Source organism: Talpa occidentalis, unplaced genomic scaffold (genome assembly GCF_014898055.3).
Source record: "Talpa occidentalis isolate TD23 unplaced genomic scaffold, MPIMG_talOcc4v2.1, whole genome shotgun sequence".
Lineage (NCBI taxonomy): Eukaryota > Metazoa > Chordata > Mammalia > Eulipotyphla > Talpidae > Talpa > Talpa occidentalis.
In genome coordinates, this window is record NW_026555331.1 from 55698189 (window position 1) to 55714603 (window position 16415).

Consider the following 16415-nt stretch of genomic DNA (forward strand, 5'->3'; position numbering starts at 1 on the left):
CAGGAGAACCTCGGGAGGGGAAATTATACATCTATTATGATTTGCCAAATAAAGAATGGCAGCTCATTTTATTTTATTTTATTATTATTTTTTAAAGATTTACTTATTTATTTATACAAACACTGGGTACAGTCAGAAGTGGGGGAGGGTGAGAGAATTCACCAGAGCCAGAGCAGGAAGCAGAGCAGGCAGAAGGACCGAAGTACACTGCTGAGGGGAGCAGCAGGCGGCAGGAGAGGTCTGAGCGCCATGTGGGACCCTCCTCAGGTGGCCGGGGAGCAGCCGGGGATCGAACCGGTGCTGCAGAGACTGCGGGCGGCTTCGCAACCCAGCGCTCAGCCACTGCGCCACCAAGGAGGCCCGGCAGCTCATTTTAAATTCTTCAGCAACTTTTAAATAAATGAAATAACATCCAAAGTGACACAGATATGCATGTTTATGTATGCATGTTTAAAATCAATAAGCTCCCAAATATGTTAAAAAGTGATTTTATATTATTTAAAGGCCATGTCTATTTTCACAAAAGAGTAGGAATTTACAAGTCAATCATAATGGAAAATAATATCAGTGGCCCTTTTGCAATAGCTTCACATATTTCTCAAAAGAGTAGAAATGGAGAAAAGAGAAAATGTGCCTCAGTATAAATTTGACTGTTTGCCTACATTTTTATAAAGGATACTTTTAATTACACCATAAAAGCCATAGATAGCGACGGTTTTGTGGGCAAATACAAAGGTAAGGGAGACTTGGCTCCGCCCTCAGGAGACTAGGAAGCTACTATCTGGAGACACAGACAGCAGGGGGAGATACTGAGGCTCTGCCTGTGCCCTAGGTATCCATTTCCCCCAAAACACCCTAAGTGGACCAGGTCTTCCCTGAAGCTTTGTTTTTAGGATATCGGATGGTTTCACTTATAGGAGGAGGAATACAGGGGGACCAAATAAGGCATCAGGGAAAAAAAATAATAACAATAGAAAACAAAACCAAACCAAAATAAACAGACAACTATAAATCAGAGACATTCTGCAGGGGAAGGGGAGGGAGAGGGATCAAAACGAGGGAGGGAAGAGCACAAGGGACTAAGGTGATGGTGCACGGGTGAATTGGTGGTAGAGATTTTATGAGGACTACACCTGAGAAAAGAAAGCAAACATTGTAAAACAATGAACAATGATGTAAAATATATATAAATAAATTATATAGTTAAAAAAACCCACACCAAAAAAGTATACATCAATAAAGTGATTTCTAATGTTTGTTTCAAAGTAATCCAGTGTGAGAGGGAGTGGAAGGGAGTTAGATTGAAAAAGATTGTCCCTATGTTGATAATTATTAAAGCTAATTGATGAGTAAAGGGGAGAAGTTGCAGGAGTAGGGGGGGAAGGGGGAATGAGACACACTGTGTTTCTTACCTGGGGCAGTGTTCCTTTTACTAGTGCGGGGATATCAGACTTGCAGTAACCAATGGCAGATAGGCCATCATCAACATCCAGATCGAATAACAATTTCCGGAGTGTGTCTGCCAAAACAGGTCCAGCATCTGAGATCCTGGCAGTGCGGGTATCAGCTCCTAGAAGACACAAAGTACTGACTGTCCAGAGAGGAGGAAGCTGGCCCTAATTCAGTCACAAGATAGCTGAATACATAACCTACTGCTGGCTCCCAAACACCCAGGACAAGGGCCCTGCTGTGTCTCCACATGGAGACAGGCCCAGAGGTCAACCCCGCAGATGGGCCAGATCGGCCGGAGGAACCCCCAGAGCCTCTGTGGAGAAGCTGACTGTCGGGCATGCTAACGGGCTCTCACATTTCCAAAGGCCTCCTGGGCCCCTGTGTGGCGGGAAGAAGAGGGAGAGAGCCAAGAAAAGAGTTACAGAAGACCAAGAAAGAAGGCTAGTATTTGGATGAGAGGAATGAACATTTATTTGTAGGAGAAAACACAGCTTATATAACTTTCAAGGCTTGGGATTTGCTGACATCTAGAGGTATACATGTTCAATGTCTTTTTACACAACATCAATGAAGGAAAAGGAAGACAAACCCTTTACCAGCATCTTGAGGCAAAGGCATATAGAAATATAAAAACTCTAGAATTAACTGCTGAAAGGTAGGAAAATTAAGTATGAGAAAAATTGATTTAGTGTAGCCAGGGGAGAATATATTACCTCTTTGTAGCCACAAAATGTCTTGTTTTGGTGTCTATTGCCAAAAGGCAGGATAGTTCCCTCTAAGTAAGTGGGTTAAGCAGACCCAAGTACATGAAGAATCTCAGAAAATAGTAATCAAAATGTAGATAATAACGATATCAATAAAGTGGGAAGAAGGTTGGTAAGGGTTGGAGATGCCTGTTTCCTAACTTCTTGGAAATAATTTCTCCCATTTGTTATGACAAGATTTTGACATAATTAACAATTAATACATGAGATTATGAAGACAGTAAACTGGAAGAACCAGGGGGTTCTGCCCTCAGACAGAGTGGCAGTGAAAGTTCCCAGACAAAGAGGACTGATCCCCAAACCTAGCACCATTCCCAAACCTCTACCCTTTATTCTAGTTGAACACATGCATTGCCTGGCAGGAAGCCCTCTAACAGTGGAATGTAGCATTGCATGTTATCCAAAATGCCACATGCTCCAGCCCAAGCCCACTTTCCCTGTGTTGTTCAAAAGGAGACTAGAATGTGCAGTTCACCTCCATATTGAAATACATTATTAATGTTTTAACCTTTCTCTCCTAAGACAGCAAGGACTGTTTTAGTAATCCAGGGAAAGGTTATAAATAGAACCAGATACAGGCGTAGCTGGGAGTGCCGCTGGATGGAAGTAAACCTTGCTTGATAAGACTTGTCTGTATTACACAGCAGCAGCAAAAATATGGGCTAGGTGGAGAGGCGACATATGATATAAGGTGTTAAAGGTTTTTATGTTTCCAGGATTGTGGCCACAAAACACACCATCCAAACCTCTAGGTTTTCCTATAAAGTGTTTTAGAAAAAAAAAAGAAGGTAGGAAAGAAAATAATTTAATCTAAAGTTAAGTGCCTCCCCTGGTGGTGCAGCAGTTGAGCACTGGGTTGCGAGGCTGCCCGCAGCCTCTGCAGCGCCAGTTCGATCCCCGGCCACCGGCAAGGGTCCCACAAAAAATAAATAAATAAATAAATTAAAAATCTATAGTTAAGAAAATCTGACACTGGGAATCAACTATTTAATTGTCAAGGATGGAATAATATTGAAATCTCTTATGCAAGAAGATAGAATTGGTGGGTTTTTCCTGTCCTGGATTTTGTCTAACAGAGGAATTGCTTTCTTAGTAATTTTGTTGGCTTCCTGGAATATCAACTTTAAGTTTTCTAAGATTTTCCTATTTGCCATACATCTAGCCTACTATTCTGACTCCTTCCTAGTTACACTGTCAGCATATTTACAAAGGCATCTGAGCCCCAAAACATGGCTAAACAACATTCCCAACTGAAAGGGCCATGGGACACCAGGCCCTTGGTAGAGGCAGCACCATGTTTCCAGTGTGCATGCTGGGAAATGTAGCCCACTGCTCCTCCGGTTCTCATCCTTGGCAGTGGCTTCTTTCATTAACATTCCCAGCACAGCACCTGGAACTTGGGAAAGAACAAAGACCAGAGTGTGAGAGAGAAGGAGGGGAAGCAGCTCACACGGAAGGAAGGATGCCTGTGGTCACTCCTACCTTGGAAATAATCTCTCCAATGGCTGGTACGAGAAAAGCATAATAAAGTTTTCTTTTTAGCTATCCCCTCTACCTTGAACACAAGTAAGGGAATAAGATGTTTTGCAAGTTAATCAAATCTCGTGTTTTTGAAAGAGGTCTCAAGTTACAAAAACACCAAAATTTGATTTAAAACTAGAGTTATCCTGTCACAATTTTATTTTGTATAAGATTTAAAAGATACATCTGGTATCTTATAGACATTATTTCTCTTGCAGAACACAAACAAATTCTTTTTTGGGGATTTTTTTAATAAAGTTTTGAATTGTTTAGTTTCTCTATAATTGGGAATTTACCTATTAAACAAATAGCATTGCATTATTTATTACAAAATGGCAAAAGTCATTTGTAATATTAATACTATATAGAGTTTCACTTTTCCTGGGGATGAAAACAGTGGAAATAACATTACTACAAACTTAACATACATGATATGGGTTCATTTCGTTATTGATAAACTATTAGGAATAGAAAGTTATCTAATTTTAGCATTACATAACACTGTGCAGATTACCAACATTTTATTATTAAACTCTCAAAGCAACATTTGGGATTTTTTTAATGTTTTATCTTTAGAAGCAAACCTAGGAAATGCTCCACATATATGTGTCACATATTTATGAGTGATGGTTCATACCTAGTATTTCTGCTGTTTCCAGGTGCCGTTCAGGAGCCATTTGTGCCGTGAAAGTGAACACCGCTGGAGAGGTGAGCACCACAGAAAGGCCATGAGGCTGGAGAGAAACACAGCATGGTGACAAGTGGGGCACAGCTGGCCTTCAATCTGCATATTATAGCTATTAACTTACTTTCACTTATACTCTAAGTAATCAAGATTTGATAAATACATTTATGGAAAGTGTGAGGAGTGCAAGAATTAATGAAACAATTTAGTATGATTTTACCACTAGTGGGTGATCCACATTATAATCCTTTGCTTTATATGTCTTCACTAAGCCAGATATTGGGTAGGACATTCCATGGCTGGAAAAGAAAGAGTCCTTATGTTGACATGTAGCTAGCACAAATTCAAGTTAACAATACAAAGATACTCTTATGAGGAAGCCCTTAACAGTCTCTGCACAATATTGTTATCTCACAAAGTTATACATTCTGTATTCTATGATATTAGGATATGTTACTATATACTTGACATTTAGTGTGTTCATTAATAAAACCTCTCCAGTGTTCAAATTCAAATGCTCATGAAGTTGTATGCCATTAAAAAATGTTGATGCCAACCAAGGTTGCTCCCCAAACACATTGGTTAACTTTATCATCTTGAAGAAATCAAGAATTTCCTTTGAAGTGCCTTTAATAAGCACCAGGGCATGTATCTTCTGTTTTGCTCTGCACTCCCTTGGCAGCCTGCACCTGCACTGGCTCAAGATGTTGATGGGAGTTATGAGCCAAAGCGTGCTGCATTAGACACACAAGTGTGACCTGCCAGCAATCTGTCCTGCCAGTAATTGAGACATTCTTTCAGATGTTACATACTAATGAACTTGAATCATAAGTGATTATTATTCTGTCCTGAAAGACTATCAAGAAAGGAACCATGTTCTCTTTATTTGTGGGGTTATTTTTGTTTGTTTTCTTATAGAGATTTAATCCTCTACTTCAAATATACAACAGCAAGTTAGGAAGTAACTAAGTTAGGAAGTAACTTAGACTCCAAAGGGCATGTGAGTCCACATCCTGTGTCAACATGCATAAGAATAAATAAATGCTTAAGCATCTTTTTGCTTGTCAGTTCTCAAATTTCTTTTTCTTTTTTTTTTTTTTTTCTCCACCACCATTCTTATATCCCCTTATTTTGGTTTGTTTTAATGGGAAAATGCCTTATATTTTCTTGAACTCTTGGTAAGCAAACAGAACAACATTATAGTTTATTAGATGACCCAAAGATAAACATTGTGAAAAGTTAATATATTGAAAAGGAAATGCTTTAGAGTAGTAGTTTGCTACTCTTTTAATGTGGGTTATTGGATGATTATGTGCTCATTCACGAAAAGATTTACATTTCATAGGAGGTTGACTATTTTGGCAAACTGTATGAAAGGTACCCCTTGCCTCTCATCTTTCATGAAGCAGATGGGAAGCTATTGGTTCTCTGAGTTGTTGGGTACTTAGAGAGGTGCTTTAATTTTTTGGGCCTCTAATACTCAGAAAGTTATTGCTTTGTGTGTTTTCATGATGTAAAGTGGTTTATTGTAGCTTTCAAGGCACCGCTCTAACAATACTAAATATTTCAGTTTCATTTCCTTTAACAGTTAAATATGTTCTTTAAAAAATTTAAAAATTATCCATAATTTTATATCAAGATAACCACTATAGAATGTTTCTTTTTTTTGCCCTTTATGCATATCTTTAATTAATGATCATATTGTACATATAATTTTAAACATTGCTTTTGTTATTTAGTAGTCTTTATAAACATTTTCCCATATGACTTTTCTTTTCTTCCAAAACATAGTTTTTAACAACCCTACTTTATTCTCGAGGGCATGTTAACCATGCCCAAACTTGAAATTTAAGTTGCTTTTTCAATCATAAATAACACCTTGGTGACTATGGCTTATAAGGAAATTCTTTGATTATATCATGATTATTTCTTTAGGCTACATTCCTGGAAGTAAAGCTAATGGGTTACTGGGTATAAGTATTTTTTAAGCCCTGGGTAGACTTTGCTTATTTGCTTTAACAAAGGTTTTCAGATCTATGCTCCTCTCAGCAGTAGTTTGCAGATGACACTTCATTGCAGTCTTCCTAGCAAAGACCTGGTCTTAATTCTGTATTCACGAGTTTTCAATTTAAAGGCAAAATACCAATAAAGTTCTGATCAAAGAGGCTAATTCTGAGCTATTGTCAAAGATTCTTATTTTTCTCTTGTGAGAGATTAGGAGGGAAAAAAAATTCTGCATTTGAGATTTAAAAAAATCTATAAAACATGGCAAGGAGACAGAGAAATCAGAATCCTCATCCACTACTGGTCGAAATTGTAGAATCACTGTGAAAACAGTCTGGCAGTTTTTCAAAACTTAAAACATAAAGTACCATATGATCCAGAAATTCCACTCTGAAATATATACTTAACAGAAATAAATCATATGTCTACATATAAACTTGTACACGAACGTCCATAGCAGCATTATTCAAAATAACTAAAATAGAAGTCCAAATGTTCACCATCTGATGAATGGATAAATAAAACATGGTATATCTATGCAATGGAATGTTACTTGGCAATAAAAAAAATGGCGTATTGATATATTCATTGGTGAATAATGCAAAATTAAGTTAAGTCAGACAAAAGGTCACATATTATATAATTCCATTTATATGAAATGTCCAGAATAGGTAAATCTATAGACAGAAAATAGATCAGTAGTTGCTTAACACAGAGGAACATGGGAGGTTTGGTGGGTGATAGTTAAGTGGTATGGTGTTTCTTTTCAGGGTAATAAAATGTTCTCAAATTGCCTGTGGTAATGGTTGTACAACTCTGAGAACTGTATATTTCAAATAGGCAACTTGCAAAGTATGTGATTTATATTTCAATAAAGCTGTTACAAAAAAAAAAAACCCTACAGAAAAATCCAAACCAAAAAATCTTTGACCCAATAAATTATATTTGAAGTAAAATATTTTATGTCTTTAAGCTAAAATTTCTTCTTTCTATAGCATATTTAAATTTTACCACCTGTCTGAAATTAGAAACATTTTTAAAAACTTAAAAACAATAGTCGAGGTGAAGAAATAAAATCTTAACTTGCTCACCACAGATGAACACCAGCATTTCCAAAGCCAATGCCAGCAAAAGCGCTTGCCAAGTGCATATTAGACCTTGCCTCAAGATCATCAGGATTTCTGACAGCCCTGTGGATGACATAAATACCTAACAACACATCAACATTGGCATTTCCTACTAAATAAAGAATCGCCTTAGGGAATGATCTGGAAAAAAAAAGAAATGTTACTTGTTGGGAAGAAAAATTAGGCAAGTTATTCAAATGACATCTCCTCATCTAAACCAAAACCAAAGGGAAACATATTTTTTCATCAACTGTTTTAGCAAAGGCATAATAAATATCCTGTCAGGCTGCTCATGTGATAAAAGTGCCAAGGGAAGAAAAGCATTGACCCTTGGATTGTGGGAGGTGATCTGGAAAAGTGTCCTGAGACTCATTCTTCTTCTTCATTTGTCAATGACTTTGACCACAGCCGTGAGTGGTCCTAGAGTAAACATATATGCAGAATGCATGTGGCCCAACTGTCTCCTCCAGTGAGTCTGTCGCCTGGAGCTACCAGCAGACCAAGGCAGCTGCACAACCATCCATTCTTTTTTAAGATACTGTCCCAATCAGACCCACTAGAGACCGCTTTTGGTATCTGTAGAAACTGCACATGTTATTTTTATACTTATTATTGTGGAAGCGGGATGTATTGCAGGACTAATCTTTGCTTGCTCTGTAAGTCCCTAATGCCACTTTGGAAAAGCAAATTCTCAAAGGCCCCTTTTAGATGCAGCTCAGTCTTTCTGCACTCGCTGCTTGGAAACCCAGGCCCAAGGAGGGAGTCTAAGATAGCTATGTGAACCACTTCTCACTTGCCTTTCTGCAATTTTGCCTCGAGTAAAGTTTCCTGTTATGAAATAAAAGTGCCACAGCCTTTTCCTCCTTTCACTTGGAATAGATGGCTTGGTGTTGGTGTTTCTTTCCAAAGTCCAATGTTAGTTCCTTATTCCCTAAATAACAAGGATGAAATAGCAGATGATGGAGTCTCAGCCTCTATGTCCATTTTACACCCTCACCTCCTGTGGCTGCACTGCCAAGCCTTCTGTCTCTGTCAAACATATTAGTTGACCAACCTGTACCTGCTTCTAACTAGCCAAATGCTTCCATAGTTCCATGTGACCTCCATGAATCTGAAACAGTTCAGTCTTTTCTCCCAGCTTACTCAAAAGCGCAGTGCACATCCACTTCCCAATGCAGCTTTCAGCTGAAGTTCAGAGGAGGCACTATCCTCACATCTAAGCTGCTTGTGCATTTTGTATAACTTTAAAAGTGAGTTTGACTTTGCATATGTCTTCATGTCTCAAGGATCAGCTTTCATCGCTAGCTGTTATCTTTGCTCTCTTAGGAGCCTATTAGGAGATGTCATTCATAAATCTTTCAAAACCTTTGAACTCTATATACATTTCTCTTTTTTTTTTTAAAGATTTATCTAATTTATACAAGATCCGTGGTACAGGCCAGATGCGCGGGAGGGTAAGAGGATTCACCAGAGACAGAGCAGGGAACAGAACAGGCAGAACGATGGAATACACTGCTGAGGGGAGCAGCGGGTGAGGCAGGAGAGGTCTGCTTGCCATGTGGGTTGCTCCGAGGCCAGCGGGGATCAAACTGGCACTTCAGAGTCTGTGTCAGCTTCAGAGCGCTGCGCTCAACTGCCTGCACCACCAGGGAGGCCCTCTATATACATTTCTTAAAATGAGTTCATGTGAGTTTGTTCAATGGGTCGATTGGATGGGCATGGATAGACACAGCTAGCATTTGCCTCTGTGGTTCTCATTTCTTTCCTTAGTAGTCAAATCTCAAAGGACATTGCCCCTCAGCCTAGCTTTGATTCTGAGAAAATCTATCAGTAAGTTAGATTTTCTATTTTGTCTTCTTGCACTCATTGCTTTCAGACAGAAGGATCCAGTATTTATTGTCCTCATGTGGCTTTTTTATCATCCCTGTTCATAACTCGGGAGGGTGCAGATCTCGGTACTTCTTTTCAGTCACTGACTGATCTTTTTAGCAGACTTGCTGAGGATATTCCAGGATCCTGAGCTACATTTTATGTGATGGCAGAATGTAGTTTATCTGTTCTGTTTCAATCCCCTCGGGTTGACCCACCTCTTCAGATACTTTGCCACGATCCGCAGTGCATGAACTGCCCAAATGTCGCTGATTGGGTTGCTGCCCTGGTAGGCTGGCCGACTGATGGGATTTGAAGGACACGGGCTTCGCAGGTGGTAAGGAAGGGCAGTGTAGGACTCCAGGGCATGGCTAACAAGAAATATTTAAAACACACAGATAGAGAGCATCATCTTTCTCTTTCTGTCCATTCAGACTACAAACTACCACTCATTCCATGCTATACAGCACTGATAATCACAAAACAACCTACTAATCAGTCTCTTGTCTACTATAAAAACTCAGTGAGGTTTATATTAACAACACCAGTGTTTTTGACCAGCATGTATAAGATTACATATGGCCCCTTTCCAGTGCAAATAAATTTCTTTTCTTAAGATTTATTTATTTATACAAGCACCGGGTACAGTCAGAAGTGCGGGAGGGTGAGAGAACTCACCAGAGCCCGAGCAGGGAGCAGAACAGGCAGAAGGACTGAAGCACACTGCTGAGGGGAGCAGCGGGTGGCAGGAGAGGTCTGCGCGCCATGTGGGACCCTCGCCAGGCAGCCGGGCATCGAACCAGTGCTGCAGAGGCTGCTGGCAGCTTTGCAGCCGAACACTCAACCACTGCGCCACCGGGGAGGCCCAGTGCAAATAAATTTTAATGATGTGGTATTTTTAAGCATTTCAGTTGTGAAGAAAGCATTGAATCTAAAAAGTGACTTTCAAAATAATATATATTTACTATTTTGTACTGTGCATTGATCTAATACCACACTACCCAAGGTCATAATTATACTAGCCTCCTACTAAAAGTATGGTACAATGGGTGAGAACACAGACCCTGGGGTCAGCTGCCCATGTATAAGTCCTGGCACCAGACTTTCTTGCTGAAGTGCCAGGACTAACCCTTCCTATTACTCAAAGACAGGGATAATGACCATATGTCATCATGTCATCATGAAAATTAAGTGAATTGACATATGCATATACTTAGACTAATGCTCAGTGTATTATAAAATTATCATTCACCTCTATTATTAATTCTTGGCCTAAAAAACAAATTTTTTTCCTTACATGCCTGAAGCTCAGGGCTGGATATTTCAAGAATCAAGCATAGAATTGCCTTCATTTGTTGGGTTGCCACTAATTCTAGCTAATCAGCTGCAGAAAAGGAGAATAGCCATAACCATTTTATTTTATTTTTAAAGATTTATTTATTTATAAAAGAACTGGGGTACAGGCCAGATTTGTGGGAGGGTGAGAGGATTCACCAGAGACAGAACAGGGAGCAGAACAGGCAGATTGATGAAATACACTGATGAGAGGAGCAGTGGGTGCGACAGGAGCAGTCTGCCGCGCCAGGTGGGTCCCTTGCCAGCCAGCCGGGATCAAACCGGTGCTATAGAGGCTGCGGACAGTGTCACAGCACGGCGCTCAACCGCCTGCGCCACCAGGGGAGGCCCAGCCATAACCATTTTATCAGTGATGCATTGGGAACACTATAGAACATGGAATAATTTTTGCATGAATTATAGTTTTCAGTTTTAGAATGGAGAATTTATTCTTTTCTACTTATAAGAAGGTAATATCCTTTGAACAAAGAATTAGAATTCCTTTCATTAGTCAGTAGATAGGTGCTCTGGCTTTGTGGCTTTAAAGAGTGACGCTGGGACATATAAGAATGAAGAGTCTGTGTGGGGAGGGTGGGTGGTGATATGCAGGGTAGGACTTTTGCCCTGCAGGGAGTCTCAATTAAATCCAAGAGCAGATACGTCTCTCAGGAGTAGACTTGCTGAGCTTAGCTTACAGCGACTATGTGTGGAAGCTGGAAGTCAGATTATTGATTTACAATGAGACATGTAACTGCTGAGTGGGACCAACACTAGCCTTTAGATGGAAAATTGCCTCCTTATTGGCAAGTTCTCGCAGTGGCTAATTTATAACCAGAGAGTCTGTGGGGGTCCTTACAAGGGGAATTGCTACTAACAATGAATACATGGATAGGCCCATCTTCAAAACAGGCTGCTGGGCCACAGGGTCAGATTGCTCAGGTCAAATGTTCTGACCCTCAGATAGCATTTGAGCAGCAACCACGCTCCCTCCTCTGATAGACGGTGAAATTTTTAGGCCTGTGAATCATTCACTTAAAGGTGACTGCTTCGGTTCATTTTATATTTATTACACAGTTTACACTTAGGAAGAGTACTCGTATTTCCCTTATTTCTAAGTTATTAGGGTCCAACTCTTCAAAGTATGGACAACATTGATAAGGCTAGAATTGGGCACAATTTTATCCTGTTTCTTGGCAGGCAGCATAATGTAGTGAGAAAAGCAATGAACTTGGATAGACCTAGACATGAATTCTAACTCTGCCATCTCCTGCTTGTGTGAACTTCATTCATCAGGTATTAACTGAGTACTCATAATGTGACAGCCACTGGGTTAAGAGGTAGGGATAGAGAGGTGAATAGCATTATCATGACAAGCTCCCAGTGCAGAGAGGAAGACAGGCATGTGAAGAGAGAGGTGTCTTAGAAGCAATGGGGAAGAGCAAAGGATGGAGTGAGGAAAGGGGACAGTGGGACCTGCAAAGGCTCCATCAATGACACAATGTTCTAGTGGAACTTAAGGATGAGTTCTCCAAAAGATTAAGAGCTGCGTGTTGGGGATATTCTAGGAACAAAGGAATTTGGCCATCTGTCTGTAGGGAGCCACTGAAAGACCTGATAGAGGAGTGTGAATGTGAGTGTGTGCTCATGTACATGTGTGATGGTTACAATGCATTCCGAAAGCTTGTTGAGGTCAGTATGGTGAACAGATGGAAGGACTATGGGATGGGGCCAGGGAAAATGATGAAGATAATAACTGTAATGTTCCAGGGATGATTGGCCTGAACTAGGTAGCAGCAATGAGGCTTGAGAGGGAGCAGTCATGATAGAATTTCAAGCAGGGTAAGAGATAGGATCTGCTGGCTGGATGGGGGCATGAGAAAAGGGGGACATTCATACTGAGTCCTGCTATTTATTAATTTAAGGGACTGATGCAGAGAAGTTATGGAGTATGGTGAGGTTAAGAGACTTATCAGATTTCATCAAATTTAAGATACCATGCATTATAAGGTCTACACTTTCAAAATTGTACCATATACTACTATGTCGCAGATTTTAAGATACGTCTTGAATTTCAGAGATGTTAGAATGTGAAAAAATGTGCTTGTACAAGTGGATGAAATAGGGTCATCTGGGACATATTGAAAGTGAAGTGCCTGTGGGACCTCTGTGAGGCCGCTGAACAAACAGGCTGCAGTTAGGAGTGAAGTCTGCAGTAGAAACATTAATTAGAGTCATTGGCACCTGGCTGCTGAAGCCCAGGGAGGAGTGCATGGCACAACTCTGGGAAAGTTCCCGAACACCTCGAACCCATCTTTCCTTACCCTGCGGCCTAGAGCTATAGTGAAGTGATGTGTGTAAAGCGCTGACCCATTCATTCCCTCCCTGCCCCCTTCTGGGTTGGGGCAACCCTTGGCATTCACTGGTTAGTGTAGCTGTTGGTGTTGTGGGTCTGAGACTGCATGTCAGCTCCACCCGCTTATTTTGCTGTGTCCCTGTGGCAGTAGCTGTGTCTAGAGTGGTGCATCCTGAATAACAGGTTTGTGTCTCACCTGGGACCTCATCTAGTCACCAACCTATACAGCTTCAATATTTTCATCTAGGAAAGGGGATGATGACAGGCAAAATCAGGGTGGGTGTTACACACTCATCAATTAATGCTAAGCAAGTTCTCTCAGCAATAAAGTGCTGTCCAAGTACCGAAAAAGCCCCTTCAGGTGGCACCAGTACCTACCAGAGCACATCGAAGCCACTGTTGGCAACCACCCGGTCAGGCATGTGCAGTGTATGCAGAGGATCAACCAGTCCCAGCGTGGGTTTAATGGCTCGGGAAGCAATGCCTAAGACAGGGATTTTCAACAGAGGTATGGATACCATTTAAAAATGTTAATTAACTTAAGCACAAGAAATTACCCTAAAAATATGAGATAAAATTCATTCTTAGTAGGGAGAATTGCATTGCAAGAAGCAATAGAAAAATGACTTGGAGTTAGAAAGCTGGGTTTTTCAGTGGAGCTGAAGCTTCTTCCAAGTGCCAAATATGTGCATCTCTTCCCAGCTCCAGACTGAGTGATGTCATTGGCTATCGTGGGAGTATTCATAAGGCAGAAATAGACAAATGCTACAAATCAGAGCTTATTTATTTAATAAATTCCAGAGAGTGGGTTTACTAGCACTCTCACAGTGTGGCACCTTGCTCTGATACTCTGTCTTTGGGTAAGTCACTGAGCCTCTCTTTGAATTGTTAAGATTGGGTTATAGTTATACAAGGTCTCCATCTCTCACAGAGCTATTGTAAGGATCACATTAGATAATGTTATGTAAAGTCTTGAAAAAACTCTAAGATAGAATTTTAGTGTCAGTTACCTTATGACTACCTTTAACAACGTTAAAGGATATTGTAATTTAATTAAAAAAAGAGTGTTTACTATACATGTGTGGTTCAATGTTAATTTTTTTTTGTTGTTACAAACACCTGGAAGGATATTGAGTCAGACACAAGGAGAGAGATTTGCTTACACAGTAGCTGAGAGTTAGAGAAGAAAGGATAAAAATGACAAGATGGAAAGTAGAACAGTGATTCCTTGACAATGGAGCTGGAAGGACTGATTTGGAAGGAGCATGAGGGAACTTTCTGGAGGGATAGGAATGTTTTGCATCTTGATTGGGTGGAGTTACCTGGGCGTACATATCTGTCAGAATTAATTAACCCCAACTCCTGAACTTTATTACATATAATTTCATCTCAATTAAATATACAAAAGATGTCTGAGAAAGGGAATAAACATTTATTCCTGATAGTCATTAACTTGGGGAAAAAAATGGCCAGTCAAGATTCATGGCATTTCCAAATGGCCAACAGGCATATGAAAAAATATTCAACTTCCCTTTTAATCAGGGCAATGCAAATTAAAACCACATTGAGATACTACCGTACACCAGTAAGAATGGCACATATCAAAAAAACAAGCAACAACAAATGTTGGAGAGGATGTGGTGAAAAAGGAACTCTCCTACATCGCTAGTGGGAGTACAAACTGGTCCAACCACTGTGGAAAGCTGTCTGAAAGTTCCTCAGTCTACTGAAAATGGAGCTACCATATGACCCGGCAATTCTACTACTAAGGATCTAACCAAAGGACACAAAAACATTGATTCAAAAGACCACCTGTACTCCTATGTTCATTGCAGCGCTATTTACAATAGGTAAAACCTGGAAACAACCTAAATCCCCAAAAATAGACGACTGGATCTAGAAGATGTGGTATATATACACAATGGAATATTATTCAGCAATCAAAAAAGATAAACTCATGCCATTTACAATAATGTGGATGGAGCTAGAAGGAATTATGCTCAGTGAAATAAGCCAGAGGAAAAAGAAAAATATCGGATGGTTTCACTTATAGCAGGAATATAGGGGAACCCAATAAGACATCAGTGTAAAAAAATAATAATAGTACAAAACAAAACAAAACAAAAACAGACAATTATAAATCAGAGACATACTGCAGGGGAGGAGGTGGAAGAGGGATCAGAGGGAGGGAGGGAGAAACAAAGGGGACTGAGGTGATGGTGCACGGGTGCATTGGTGAAGGAAACTCTATGGGGACTACACCTGAGGGGGTGGAGGGAAGCAAATATTATTTAAAGATGAACAATGATTGTAAAAAAATAAAAAAAAGATACAGAAAAAAGATTCATGGCATTTCAATATGCTTTTGAAGGTAATTCTTAGAAACAAGTTTACTAGATTGTTTCACATCTTTTACATATAAAAGAAAGAGAATGTGTATATGTACTCCTTAATTTAAAAATATTATTACTAAAGGATAAGGGGTGAAGGTGAAATGTAAGAGAGAATTAAAAACAAATTTTAAGGGCAAAGTTCTTACCAGTTTTTACTTTCAAGTGTTCATAGTCAAAAATGGCAACTCCAGTAGTCTCACTCCCAGTTCCTGAGGTGGTTGGGACTTGAACAAAATCACATTCATTTTAAAAAAGCATCTGAATAAAGGTGACTGGATAAACTATATTTGGCCTTAGGAAATAAAGAACAAAGTTAGGGAAGGAAGTTTTGCTGCCCTAATTCCTCGTTGATGTTTAAGTCTGTATTAACAAGCATGTATATTTAACATATATGTCTGGTTTGCATTAATATGTGTGTATAACAGGCATGATACCTGTGTTTACATCAACATGTCAGCACACACAATTAACATGCACATTTGATCTCCACCTGCTTTAACACAATGCATATTTGACATGTATGATGTCCACATCATTATGTATGTGTATCTGACACAAGTGTATACTTGATGCTGATGTATGATGTCTACATCTGTGTTAACATGGATATGTGAGGTCTGTATTTGCACTAACTTGTATGTATATGTGTATGATATCAGGTCTGTATTAACACACACATGTGTTTAACATGCAGGTATAATGTTTATTTCTGTATTAACAGCTCAGAGAACCTGAGGCTCCTGTAGCACAGAATTTAAGCAGATGCAGCTGGGTATTCAAATCCAGACTGCTTGGCAGCTCTGGTATGAAAATTCATATTTGCTGTCTCTAAAGGACATCTTTATTCTGTCCTGGCAGTAAGCACAGTAACGTTTTGCCTTTGCTGAGCTCTTTGGTTTTGTAATTCTGTCA

At 39.7% G+C, this 16415-nt stretch overlaps 1 protein-coding gene across 3 annotated transcripts in view; it reads right to left on the bottom strand.

The window, feature by feature from the left end:
• ADHFE1 (alcohol dehydrogenase iron containing 1) overlaps window positions 1–16415 on the bottom strand; it is a 35516-nt gene that overhangs the window by 7371 nt on the left and 11730 nt on the right. For 2 of the 3 annotated variants that reach the window (XM_037505900.2, XM_054692219.1), the window contains 7 exons: window positions 15650–15727; window positions 13489–13594; window positions 9641–9793; window positions 7518–7616; window positions 4643–4721; window positions 4375–4471; window positions 1413–1570 (listed from right to left, as the gene is read on the bottom strand). In XM_037505900.2, coding sequence (XP_037361797.1) covers window positions 1413–1570; window positions 4375–4471; window positions 4643–4721; window positions 7518–7616; window positions 9641–9793; window positions 13489–13594; window positions 15650–15727 — 770 coding nt within the window. The remainder of the gene's footprint in view (window positions 1–1412; window positions 1571–4374; window positions 4472–4642; window positions 4722–7517; window positions 7617–9640; window positions 9794–13488; window positions 13595–15649; window positions 15728–16415) is intronic. The other variant, XM_037505909.2, reaches the window with a different exon arrangement.